Here is a 14,247-nt window from a genome sequence, read left to right on the forward strand (position 1 = left end):
GTTGGATTTGCCCCAAACATAACGCTTTGTATTCAGGACATAAAGTTAATTTCTTTGGCACATTTTTTGCAGTTTTACTTTAGTGTCTTATTGCAAACAGGATGCATGTTTTTATTCTATACAGGCTTCCTTCTTTTCACTCTGTCATTTAGTTTAGTATTGTGGAGTAACTACAATGTTGTTTTCTCCTATCACAGCCATTAAACTCTGTAACTGTTTTAAAGTCACCATTGGCCTCATGATGAAATCCCTGAGCGGTTTCCTTCCTCTCCGGCAACTGAGTTAGAAGGACACCTGTATCTTTGTAGTGACTGGGTATATTGATACACCATCCAAAGTGTAATTAACAACTTCACCATGCTCAAAGGGATATTCAATGTCTGCTTTTTTAAAATTTTACCCATCTACCAATAGGTGCCCTTCTTTGCAAGGCATTGGAAAACCTCCCTGGTCTTTGTGGTTGAATCTGTGTTTGAAATTGTATGTATGGGGTACAGAGATGAGGTAGTCATTCAAAAAATCATGTTAAACACTGTTATTGCACACACAGTGAGTCTATGCAACTTATGTGACTTGTTAAGCATATTTTTACTCCTGAATGTATTTAGGCTTGCCATATCAAAGGGGTTGAATACTTATTGACTCAAGACATTTCAGCTTTTCATTTTTAATTAATTTGTCAATTTCTAAAAACATCATTCCACTTTGACATTATAGGGGTATTGTGTGTACGTCAGTGACACAAAATCTCAATTTACTCCATTTTAAATTCAGGCTGTAACACAACAAAACATGTGGAAAAAGGTGTGAATACTTTCTGAAGACAGTGTAATACATATGTAATATAACTAGTTGTGTGTTTACCTGTAGAGAAACGTAGTCTTCCCTACTCCAGAGTCCCCCAGAGCCAGGAGCTTGATGAGGTAATCATAGTCCCCATCAGTCATCGTGCTGACCGCGCTGAACCTGGAGTAAACAAACAAACAAACAAACATGAATTAGTCATTTTTTTAGAGCGTTTGGTATGACGCGACTGGGAATTGAACCCACAAACCTTCCAATCTCAGGACAGACACTTTAACCACAAGGCCACTGAGCGGGTGCGTGAAATCAGACTGCCGCTTCATTCCAACCCCTCTAAAAGACAAACATACACTTACAGGTTGGGGGGGGGGGAAACAAAGGGAATTGGCCTGGTGCAAGTAAAGGTTTGTCAAACAGACTGAAGTGAAACATAAATGGTATCGAAACAGCCCAAAGCAAAACAGCCTGACCTATAAAGCCATGCCTCCTAATAACCAACATAACTTTATTTGATCCAATGAAATCTAACAGATGAGAAGATCAAACCAGACAAAACGTGTTCCAGTCAGAAAAGAACAGTAGCTCACTAACGTAATGTAGTCATCGCATCTCCCGCTAACAGTTTGACCTCGGGTCTAGGTTCACTGCTCACGTGGAACATAAAAACATCCACCATTACCACGTCTACGAGAGGCAGCATTCTCAGTTTGAGTAAGTCTAGACTAAATCGCATTTGGCTCTTTACAGCGCGCGCACACACGCCCGCACGCCTGCCACCACGTGATTTGGTTATTTTTTAGGAGACAATTAGCGTTCCTGTTATTGGTGTGAACACTGATTTTGTTGTAGGCTACGTGAGGAAACTTAAGGAGCCAGCGATATGAAAGGAAAGAGTTGTCTGATGGCATGTCAGACTAGACATTCCTTCAGTCTTCAACACTTTAAAAGGTCCAGTGCAGACAATTTTTATCTCAATATCAAATCATTTCTGGGTAACAGTTAAGTACCTTACTGTGATTATGTTCAATAAAAATGTACAAAAATAAACAAAAATAGATTGTTAGCAAAGAATTTGTCAAGGAATAATTTTTCTAGGGCCGTGGGAGTGGTCTGAGTGGGGAGGGGAAACTGAAAACTAGCTGCTATTGGCAGAGAGGGTTGTAACTCTCTTTCTTATTGGTCTATTAACTAATTTACCGCCTGGTGATGTCATCAGGCAGGTCAAAACTCCCATCCCACTAAAACCGGCTGAAACTTCTGGCTGTCTTTTCAAACAGCTCTTACACCAAATGGGCATTATCATAATTTTCACAATTTCACAGTATTGTTCCAACCTTATAGTGTGGAAATATATATAAAACACAGGAAATTCATGTTTTTGACTGCACTGGGTCTTTAAATTATGTGCCGGATCTCTGGTCTAGTGGTAGCTCTCTGGGTAGTCACATAACCGTGAGGTTCGAGCCCTGTCTCTGGGTAGTCACATAACCGTGAGGTTCGAGCCCTGTCTGTGGGTAGTCACATAACCGTGAGGTTCGAGCCCTGTCTGTGGGTAGTCACATAACCGTGAGGTTCAAGCCCTGTCTCTGGGTTGTCACATAACCGTGAGGTTCAAGCCCTGTCTCTGGGTAGTCACATAACCGTGAGGTTCAAGCCCTGTCTCTGGGTAGTCACATAACCGTGAGGTTCAAGCCCTGTCTCTGGGTAGTCACATAACCGTGAGGTTCAAGCCCTGTCTCTGGGTAGTCACATAACCGTGAGGTTCAAGCCCTGTCTCTGGGTAGTCACATAACCGTGAGGTTCAAGCCCTGTCTGTGGGTAGTCACATAACCGTGAGGTTCAAGCCCTGTCTCTGGGTAGTCACATAACCGTGAGGTTCAAGCCCTGTCTGTGGGTAGTCACATAACCGTGAGGTTCAAGCCCTGTCTCTGGGTAGTCACATAACCGTGAGGTTCAAGCCCTGTCTCTGGGTAGTCACATAACCGTGAGGTTCAAGCCCTGTCTCTGGGTAGTCACATATCCTGAGGTTCAAGCTCTGTCTCTGGGTAGTCACATATCCTGAGGTTCAAGCCCTGTCTCTGGGTAGTCACATATCCTGAGGTTCAAGCCCTGTGTCACGATCGTCGATAGATGATGCGGACCAAGGCGCAGCGTGATAAGCGTACATACTTTATTCAGTACTGACACGAACAAAACAACAAACGAAACGTGAAGTCCTAGGTTAATAACACAAACCTTAACGGAACAAGATCCCACAATAAACTGGTGCCAACAGGCTGCCTAAATATGGTCCCCAATCAGAGACAACGAGCTACAGCTGTCTCTGATTGGGAACCACCCTGGCCAACATAGAAACTAAACGATCTAGAACACAACATAGAAAACTATAACATAGAAAGATCCACACCCTGGCTCAACAATTAAGAGTCCCCAGAGCCAGGGCGTGACACCCTGTCTGTGGGTAGTCACATATCCCGAGGTTCAAGCCCTGTCTCTGGGTAGTCACATAACCGTGAGGTTCTATCACTCTACTAATTATCTCTCTCTCCTTTCCACACTGTTCTTTCAAAGTCACAAGCATTTCGCTACACCCGCAATAACATCTGCTAAATAAGTGTATGTGACCAATACAATTTGATTTGATTTGAATAATAAAGGAGATCGGAATTCTGATGCTGAAGGAAGAAAACACTATTTTTATGGCAGGGGTCAGAGGTTAGACTGTGGCCCTCTGGGAAAGGGCCTGGGAGCCCGTAGAGAGGGCGTATCATGGGGAGACAATATACAGTGTGCGTGTGTACATTGTGCAATGCTATCCAATGTGATCTCACTCAGAAGATGTGGCACATGATCTCTTCCTCACATCGTCTCATCCCCATGAGGCATCAGGCGCTCCTCTGGCTGGATGGGAAAGCAGAGACATTGGTCCTGACTATACACTCTGCCTGTTCTGCCCTGTTCCAGTACCTCCTACCCTAGTTGCTACACAATGTCTACAGAACACAATGTCTACAGAACACAATATCTACAGAACACAAGGTCAACAGAACACAAGGTGTACAGAACACAAGGTCTACAGAACACAAGGTCTACAGAACACAAGGTCTACAGAACACAAGGTCTACAGAACACAAGGTCAACAGAACACAAGGTCTACAGAACACAAGGTCAACAGAACACAATATCTACAGAACACAAGGTCAACAGAACACAAGGTCTACAGAACAAAAGGTCAACAGAACACAAGGTCAACAGAACACAAGGTCTACAGAACACAAGGTCAACAGAACACAAGGTCAACAGAACACAAGGTCTACAGAACACAAGGTCTACAGAACACAAGGTCTACAGAACACAAGGTCTACAGAACACAAGGTCAACAGAACACAATGTCTACAGAACACAAGGTCAACAGAACACAAGGTCTACAGAACACAAGGTCTATAGAACACAAGGTCTACATAACACAAGGTCTACATAACACAAGGTCAACAGAACACAAGGTCTACAGAACACAAGGTCTACAGAACACAAGGTCAACAGAACACAAGGTCAACAGAACACAAGGTCTACAGAACACAAGGTCTACAGAACACAAGGTCTACAGAACATCCAGATTGTCCATCCTAGCATTCCATTTAGAATGCATTCCCTACACATTGCTTAATTCCAAGAAGTATGCTAGTGCGAATATTGGAACAGAGACCCAGTTTCCTAGCAGCTCTTTAATTGATGTTGTTAACCAGCCCTGGAGGGAGAGAGGAAAAGGAGGAGGCCGCCCAACTCATTGATCCATTGTCAGAGCATGGCCAGTGAGGACTCAGGATGTGATTATTGGACCTCACTGTCCCTCAGGGGACCCATCTGTTGTCAGCAGTAGTAAAGTTCAGGTGAGTGCAGTCACTGAGGCTTCCTCCTTTACAAACACATCTATTTTCTCACTTTGTGTACACCAAAATAACCCAATGAGTCTGCGTGATTACAATGCTTCACTGCATGCATGTACAAGTGTGAGGTGTTAAATGGAAATGTGTTTTTTGCACATCCCAACTCCCCCTTAAACACCCCCAGAGAGTAGGGTCACAGACAGGGATCAGCCATGATTGACGGCAACCCTGGGGTTAAGTCCCTTGCTCAAGGGCAGATTGACAGATTTTCTTCACCTAGTCGGCTCAGGGATTCAAACTAGCAACCTTTGCCCAACACTCCCAACGCTCTGACCGCTATGCTACCTGCCACCCCATTTTTTTCACCAACCGCTTACTAGGGTTTTGATTAGGGTTAGGTTTAAGGTCAATTGAACATCTACTGAACATCTACAAACACTCTATTTGCAGCTATCCAAATGAAGTGATACCGTTTTCTATTCTGGAGTAGTTTCAGTATAGATTATTTTCTGGAGTGGTTTCTGTATAGATTCTATCCTGGACTAGTTTCTGTATAGATTCTATTGTGGAGTAGTTTCTGTATACAGTGCATTCGGAAAGTATTCAGACCCCTTGACTTTTTCCACATTTTGTTATGTTACAGCCTTATTCTAAAATGGATTAAATTGTTTTTTCCCCCAATCTACAGACAACACCCCATGATGACAAACCAAAAACTGGTTTTTAGAATATTTTGTAAATGTACACAGCTATTTTCAGGTCTCTCCAGAGATGTTAGATTGGGTTCATGTCCGGGCCCTGGCTGGGCCACTCAAGGACATTCAGAGACTTATCCCGAAGCCACTCCTGCGTTGTCTTGGCTGTGTGCTTAGGGTCGTTGTCCTGTTGGAAGGTGAACCTTCGCCCCAGTCTGAGGTCCTGAGCGCTCTGGAGCAGGTTTTCATCAAGGATCTCTCTGTACTTTGCTCCATTCATCTTTGCCTCGATCCTGACTAGTCTCCCAGTCCCTGCCACTGAAAAACATCCCCACAGCATGATGCTGCCACCACATTGCTTTACCGTAGAGATGGTGCCAGGTTTCCTCCAGATGTGACACTTGGCAATCAGGCCAAAGAGTTAAATCTTGGTTTCATCAGACCAGAGAATCTTGTTTCTCATGGTCTGAGGAGTGGCTTCCGTCTGGCCACTCTACCATTAAGGCCTTATTGGTGGAGTGCTGCAGAGATGGTTGTCCTTCTGGACGGTTCTCCCATCTCCACAGAGGAACTCTAGAGCTCTGTCAGAGTGACCATCGGGTTCTTGGTCACCTCTCTGACCAAGGCCCTTCTCCCCAGATTGCTCAGTTTTGCCGGTGGGCCAGCTCTAGGAAGAGTCTTGGTGGTTCTAAACTTCTTCCATTTAAGAATGATGGAGGGCACTGTGTTCTTGGGGACCTTCAAAGCTGCAGACATTTTTTGGTACCCTTCCCCAGATCTGTGCCTCGACGCAATCCTGTCTCGGAGCATGCACTGTCAACAGTGGGACCTTATATAGACAGGTGTGTGCCTTTCCAAATCATGTCCAATCAATTGAATTTACCACAGGTGGACTCCAATCAAGTTGTAGAAACATCTCAAGGATGATCAATGGAAACAGGATGCACCTGAGCAAAATTTTGAGTATCATAGCAAAGGGTTGGAATACTTATGTCAATAAGGTATTTCAGTTTTTTATTTTTTATAATTTTTTATAAATTAGCTAAATTTCAACAACAAAAAAATGTTTTTCGCTTTGTCATTATGGGGTATTGTGTGTAGATTGCTGAGGATTTCTATTTATTTAATCAATTTTAGAATAAGGCTGTAACGTAACAAAATGTGGAAAAAGGGTAGGTGAGAGTAGGCTCCCCCTCCCCGTCTACCACGCATGACTCCAACTCCATCATCATCAAGTTTGCTGACGACACGACGGTGGTGGGCCTGATCACCAACGGCGCGAGAGAGCCTACAGGGAGGAGGTCAGAGACCTGGCACCAGTGTGGTGCCAGGACAACAACCTCTCCCTCAACGTCAGCAAGACCAATGAGCTGATCGTGGAGTACGGGAAAAACAGGGGGTGCACACCCCCCCCATCCACATCGACACAGAGGAGAGGGTCGAGAGCTTCAAGTTCCTCGGTGTCCACATCACATGGTCCTCTCACACCAGAACAAAGCCTCTTCTTCCTCAGGAACCTTTACAGGTTATCTTTATCTTTGATGCATCATCAAGAGCATCCCGACTTTGTTTTCTAGGTGATATGGTTTTCTGGCTGTTGCTCGAATAGCTATTGATCACTATCAAAGGTGGCTGGCTCCGGAAGAACAGGTCTGGGGTCGATGTGTGCGTGTGTGTGTGTGTGTGTGTGTGTGTGTGTGTGTGTGTATGTGCGTGCGTGCGTGCGTGTGTGTGTGTCTGAGAGAGTGTGTGTGTGTCTGTGAGTTTCACGTCTGGCACATTCCCACTGTTTCTGAGTGCACCACCATGTCGGTCAATACTGCTATCTGTGTATCTGGCCCTTGATACTGAAACAAACAGAAATGTCTTGCCCACACGCTCAATACCAATACATATTTATTCATATTCCCTGTAAAAAAATAAATAAAACGTGTCTGTCCGTTTCATTGATTTAAATCAGGGATGGGTAACTTTGATGGGAGTGGGGGCCACAAAAAATCGGAACTCATCATGAGGGGCTTTAGTGGCTCGCGGGTCTGCGTTCCCACATCCATAACCACACATGGAGTCAGAGCCGGCCTTTTGGGGGGACCTAAGTGAAATGTTGTTGTCGTCCCCCCCAACCATGATTACAAGTTTAGATAGCTAGCTAAACTAATTTACCAATCTAAATTTGTTTTGCTGACATGGACTAATTGAGTGACTGTCAGTGACTGACATAAGAGAAAAACTGCTGATGCGACCAAATATCAAAATTGCACCTTGTGTATTCTACTATTCTAACTCTCAACATTAAGTTGAGACCCCCACTGAGTAAAGGAACAATGGCCGAACACAAAACACACCTCCAGGCTGTGTAAGGGCTATTTGACCAAGAAGGAGTGTGATGGAGTGCTGCGTCAGATGACCTGGCCTCCACAATCCCCCAACCTCAACCCAATTGAGATGGTTTGGGATGAGTTGGACCGCAGATTGAAGGAAAAGCAGCAAACAAGTGCTAAGCATATGTGGGAACTTCTTCAAGACTGTTGGAAAAGCATTCCAGGTGAAGCTGGTTGAGAGAATGCCAAGAGTGTGCAAAGCTGTCATCAAGGGAAAGGGTGGCTACTTTGAAGAATCTCAAATATAAAATATATTTTGATTTGTTTAACACTTTTTTGGTTACTACATGATTCCATATGTGTTATTTCATAGTTTTGATGTCTTCACTATTATTCTACAATGTAGAAAATAGTAAAAATTAAGAAAAACCCTGGAATGAGTAGGTGTGTCCAAACTTTTATCTGGTACTATATATATTTTTTTATCTGGTTCATTATTTCAGATATAGTCATGTTACTGCAATACATGGTGCTGAAAGGGTTGATAACAAAATAACTTGAATCACCCATAATTAACTTGTTAAAACAACATGCAGCAACACTGCAGGGTGTTTGGGGTGTGTTTGTCAAACAGCGGAGGAACCCAAGCAGTGAAACAACTTTAGGCGTATTATTAGGTTTAGAAACAATGAGATCATTTGCATGTCAATACCATTTAAATGAATTACAACAAACTGCCCTTTCAGACAAATAAGGTGAAAATTCAGAGTCCCAAATGGTACCCTATTCCCTATATAGTGCACTACTTTTAACCAGAACCGCTGGTCAAAAGTAGTGCACTGTGAAGAGAACAGGGTGCCGTTTGGGATGCACATAAAGTAAACCGGCTGTAGGTCTGTAACATCATGTAAATGTCATGTCATGGGGTCGGGGTTGTGTTTAGCCTAGCTAAACCCACATCCCAAATGGCACCCTATTTAGTGCACTACTTTTGACCAGAGCCCTATGGACCATGGTCAAAAGCCATTTGGGAAACAGACTATGTATCAGCAGTTAAAGACAAGTTGTTCTCTGTGTCCTCTTCTCTGAGAGATGAGCCACAAGCATTCATTCAATATGTTGCAATGTCACATGCTGCCTTGCCTTATCAGTTAGAGAGAGAGAATCTGATAATATACTGTATCACTTGAAATGTGTATCATTTTGAAAACCTTTGTGAGCGCAATGTTTACTGTTCATTTGTAATTGTTTTTTGTCATCTCACTTTTGTTTATTTTACTTTGGAAATACAAACGTTTCCCTGAGAGAGAGAGAGAGAGAGAGAGAGAGAGAGAGAGAGAGAGAGAGAGAGAGAGAGAGAGAGAGAGAGAGAGAGAGAGAGAGAGAGAGAGAGAGAGAGAGAGAGAGAGAGAGAGAGAGAGAGAGAGAGAGGAGGGCATTAGTGAGTGTAAGAGCAGAGAACCCTGACGTAATGACACGTGTTTGTCACCTATTTATATTCAAACAGTTCATTAAACTCCATTCATTCCGTATTAGGACGTGTTCAGACAGCGGTGCTGACAACACTATTAGGACACACTGTAGCATGCAGTGCATTCGGAAAGTATTCAGACCCCTTAAAGTTTTTCCACATTTTGTAACGTTACAGCCTTATTCTAAAATGTATAACATTTTTGTTTTCCCTCATCAATCTACACACAGTACCCCATAATGACAAAGCAAAAACAGTTTTTTTGACATTTCTGCAAATGTATAAAAAAACAATGGAATTATCACATTTACATAAGTATTCAGACCCTTTACTCAGTACTTTGTTGAAGCACCTTTGGCAGTGATTACAGCACTGAGTCTTCTTGGGTATGACGCTACAAGCTTGGCACACCTGTATTTGGGGAGTTTCTCCCATTCTTCTCTGCAGATCCTCTCAAGCTCTGTCAGGTTGGATGGGGAGCGTCACTGCACAGCTATTTTCAGGTCTCTCCAGAGATGTTCGATCAGGTTCAAGTCCGGGCTCTGGCTGGGCCACTCAAGGACATTCAGAGACTTGTCCCGAAGCCACTCCTGCGTTGTCTTGGCTCTGTGCTTAGGGTCGTTGTCCTGTTGGAAGGTGAACCTTCGCCCCAGTCTGAGGTCCTGAGCGCTCTGGAGCAGGTTTTCATCAAGAATCTCTCTGTACTTTGCTCCGTTAATCTTTGCCTCGATCCTGACTAGTCTCCCAGTCCCTACCGCTGAAAAACATCTCTACAGCATGATGTTGCCACTACCATGCTTCACCGTAGGGATGGTGCCAGGTTTCCTCCACATGTGACACTTGGCATTCCGGCCAAAGAGTTCAATCTTGGTTTCATCAGACCAGAGAATCTTGTTTCTCATGGTCTGAGAGTCCTTTAGGTGCCTTTTGGCAAACTCCAAGCGGGCTGTCATGTGCCTTTTACTGAGGAGTGGCTTCTGTCTGGCCACTCTACCATAAAGGCCTGATTGGTGGAGTGCTGCAGAGATGGTTGTCCTTCTGGAAGGTTCTCCCATCTCCACAGAGGAACTCTGGAGCTCTGTCAGAGTGACCATCGGGTTCTTGGTCACCTCCCTGACCAAGGCCCTTCTCCCCCGATTGCTCAATTTGGCCGGGCGGCCAGCTCTAGGAAGAGTCTTGGTGGTTCCAAACTTCTTCCATTTAACATTGATGAAGGCCACTGTGTTCTTGGGGACCTTCAATGCTGCAGACATTTTTTGGTGCCCTTCCCCAGATCTGTGCCTCAACACAATCTACGGACAATTCCTTCGACCTCATGGCTTGGTTTTTGCTCTGACATGCACTGTCAACTGTGGGACCTTATATAGACAGGTGTGTGCCTTTCCAAATCATGTCCAATCAATTGAATTTACCACAGGTGGACTCCAATCAAGTTGTAGAAACATCTCAAGGATGATCAATGGAAACAGGATGCACAAGCTCAATTTTGAGTCTCTTTGCAAAGGGTCTGAATACTTATGTAAATAAGGTATTTCTGCTTTTCAACTCTGAACCTCTCCTCCCAAACCACAGCCCAACTCTCACACACTAAACTCTGAACCTCTCCTCCCAAACCACAGCCCAACTCTCACACACTAAAACTCTGAACCTCTCCTCCCAAACCACAGCCCAACTCTCACACACTAAAACTCTAAACCTCTCCTCCCAAACCCATATACTTCACACACTAAAACTGTCCTCTCGACTTAAACCTTCTATGGTAGGTCTGAAGTGTTCAACCTCTACTGCCTTCCCTCTCTCTCCCCTGACGAGGTCCTTCCAGCCAGAGAGAGTAAAACAGGATCCTCCTTACCGTTTTAGCTCTGTGCCTTTCACTGAAACCAGCCCTTAACCCCAGTAGCAGCAGCAGTAGCTCCTTATCTTCCAAACCACCAGCCCTGTACGGTGAGCCAGCCGACTAAACTGTAGCACCAGCGCTGTAGACCACACCCCTGGCTGTAGGCCACACCCCTGGCTGCAGGCCACACCCCTGGCTGCAGGCCACACCCCTGGCTGCAGGCTAAGCCCACTATGGTCATGCTGCAGATTGATGTTTTCTCTCTCTCTCTCTCTCTCAATTCAATTTTAATTTTAAGGGCTTTATTGGCATGGGAAACGTGTGTTAACATTGCCAAAGCAAGTGAAGTAGATAGTAAACAAAAGTGAAATAAACAATAAATATTAACAGTAAACATTACACTCAGAAGTTCCAAAAGAATAAAGATATTTCAAATGTCATATTATGTCTATATACAGTGTTGTAACAATGTGCAAATAGTTAATGTACAAATGGGAAAATAAATCAACATAAATATGGGTTGTATTTACAATGGTGTTTGTTCTTCACTGGTTGCCCTTTTCTTGTGGCAACAGGTCACAAATATTGCAGCTGTGATGGCACACTGTGGTTTTTCACCCAGTAGATAAGGGAGTTTATCCTAATTGGATTTGTTTAGTTTTTTCAAATTCTTTGTGGATCTCTGTAATCTGAGGGAAATATGTGTCTCTAATATGGTCATACATTTGGCATTAGGTTAGGAAGTGCAGCTCAGTTTCCATCTAATTCAAGTATTTTTTGCCAGATCCTAATTGGTATGTCGAATTTTATATTCCTTTTGATGGCATAGAAGGCCCTTCTTGCCTTGTCTCTCAGATCGTTCACAGCTTTGTGGAAGTTACCTGTGGCGCTGATGTTTAGGCCGAGGTATGTATCGTTTTTGGAGTGCTCTAGGGCAACGGGGTCTGATGTTTAGGCCGAGGTATGTATCGTTTTTGGTGAGCTCTAGGGCAACGGGGTCTGATGTTTAGGCCGAGGTATGTATAGTTTTTGGTGAGCTCTAGGGCAACGGGGTCTGATGTTTAGGCCGAGGTATGTATAGTTTTTGGTGAGCTCTATGGCAACGGGGTCTGATGTTTAGGCCGATGTATGTATAGTTTTTGGTGAGCTCTATGGCAACGGGGTCTGATGTTTAGGCCGATGTATGTATAGTTTTTGGTGAGCTCTATGGCAACGGGGTCTGATGTTTAGGCCGATGTATGTATAGTTTTTGGTGAGCTCTATGGCAACGGGGTCTGATGTTTAGGCCGATGTATGTATAGTTTTTGGTGAGCTCTATGGCAACGGGGTCTAGATGGAACTTGTATTCGCGGTCCTGGCAACTGGACCTTTTTTGGAACCCCATTATTTTTGTCTTTCTGAGATTTACTGTCAGGGCCCAGGTCTGACAGAATCTGTGCAGATTCTCTTTTTCTCGCTCTCTGTTTCTGTGTGTGTAAGGAAGGGGTGGGGCTGACAGGCCAGGGGGTGGGACTGACAGGCCAGGGGGTGGGACTGACAGGCCAGGGGGTGGGGCTGACAGGCCAGGGGGTGGGGCTGACAGGCCAGGGGGAGGGACTGACAGGCCAGGGGGTGGGGCTGACAGGCCAGGGGGTGGGGCTGACAGGCCAGGGGGTGGGGCTGACAGGCCAGGGGGTGGGGCTGACAGGCCAGGGGGTGGGACTGACAGGCCAGGGGGTGGGGCTGACAGGCCAGGGGGTGGGACTGACAGGCCAGGGGGTGGGACTGACAGGCCAGGGGGTGGGGCTGACAGGCCAGGGGGTGGGGCTGACAGGCCAGGGGGTGGGGCTGACAGGCCAGGGGTGGGACTGACAAGACAGGGGGTGGGGCTGACAGGCCAGGGGGTGGGGCTGACAGGCCAGAGGGTGGGGCTGACAGGCCACCTGAGTTTGAGACAGTGCTGTCAGCTAGATAGCCTGACCTGAGTTTGGGACACAGGGCTGTCAGCTAGATAGCCTGACCTGAGTTCGAGATACAGTGATGTAGTGATTATTACTGACCTGAGTTTGAGACACAGTGATGGGCATGAGTACTCGAACGGACATCAAAACTCAATCTTTAACCAGAGATCACATTTCTTTTTCAATGCAATTTAGTGAATGAGACACGGAGGGGAAAGTGAATTTCAGGAGAAGATCGGTGTGACGCTCGCCTTGGTTTATTGTTTGTTGTGCCCCGCAAATTCACATGTAGGCCCACGGAACACGAGTCAAAATGAGTTCAATTCCTGGGACCACCCTTACGTATAAAACGCATGCCTGTAAGTCGCTTTGGAAAAAAACATCTGCTAAATGGTATATATTATTATTAATATATCTACTCTATCGTTAATTGGACCCGTTCTGTCATTTTTTTTTATTATTTGTGTATTTGCGAGACATTCTAATCAAATAAAAGTTTATTGGTGGCGTACACATATTTGCAGATGTTCTCTCAGGTGCAGTGAAATGCTTGTGTTTCCAGCTCCAACAGTGCAGTAATAATAACTAACAATACAAAACAATACATACATAATCCAAAAAGTAAAAAAAAAAGAAATTAATAAATATCAGCGCAGGCAATGTCAGAGTCCGGAATATATATATATATGTATATATAAAATGGTGTCTATTGATAGTATGGACAGTATATGAATAGAAAAAGTGTGTTCAGCAGTAGTTATATAGGATGAACCATGACTAGAATACAGTATATATACATACATATGAAGTGGGTAAAACAGTATGTAAACATTATTAACGTGACCAGTATTCAATGACTCTATGGTGCAGGGTTGAGTACCGGGTGGTAGCCGGCTAGTAACCGTGACTACTTGCAGTGTTGGAGCTAGAAACATAAGCATTTCACTGCACCTGCTGTAACACTTGCAAAACGTTGTTTACGCAACCAATAAATTACATCTACAGTAACTGGTCCTCTGCTTCCCTCAGTGCCCTCTCCACGTGGAACCTTTTGTCTTCTGCAACCGTGTTTGCTGGACCGTTTAACAGGACGGACCTAATTTCCCACCACTACCCAAGCCACCATTCTATGCCCTTTTACAGCCACCCTGGTCAAAAGTAGTGAACTATACAGGGAATAGGGTGCCATTTTGGACATATCCTTTCTCTGTATCAAACCTTTTCAACTCCTATAACTACCCTCCATTCTGTAAGTAGCTTAGATGCTAATTATCTTCCAGTTATTTAAAGCT

General features: G+C 44.5%; 1 protein-coding gene across 2 annotated transcripts in view; it reads right to left on the minus strand.

The window, feature by feature from the left end:
- The window catches only part of rab27b (RAB27B, member RAS oncogene family), a 106,651-nt gene that overhangs the window by 30,489 nt on the left and 61,915 nt on the right, over positions 1 to 14,247 (minus strand). The window contains exons 1-2 of one of the 2 annotated variants that reach the window (XM_041872383.1): positions 11,031 to 11,112; positions 865 to 966 (exon numbers count right to left, since the gene is read on the minus strand). In XM_041872383.1, the coding sequence (XP_041728317.1) occupies positions 865 to 947 (83 nt within the window). In that variant the 5' untranslated portion in view covers positions 948 to 966; positions 11,031 to 11,112. Of the gene's footprint in view, positions 1 to 864; positions 967 to 11,030; positions 11,113 to 14,247 lie in introns of those variants that run through there. The other variant, XM_041872382.1, reaches the window with a different exon arrangement.

This window comes from Coregonus clupeaformis, unplaced genomic scaffold (assembly GCF_020615455.1).
Source record: "Coregonus clupeaformis isolate EN_2021a unplaced genomic scaffold, ASM2061545v1 scaf0289, whole genome shotgun sequence".
NCBI classification, from domain to species: Eukaryota; Metazoa; Chordata; class Actinopteri; order Salmoniformes; family Salmonidae; genus Coregonus; species Coregonus clupeaformis.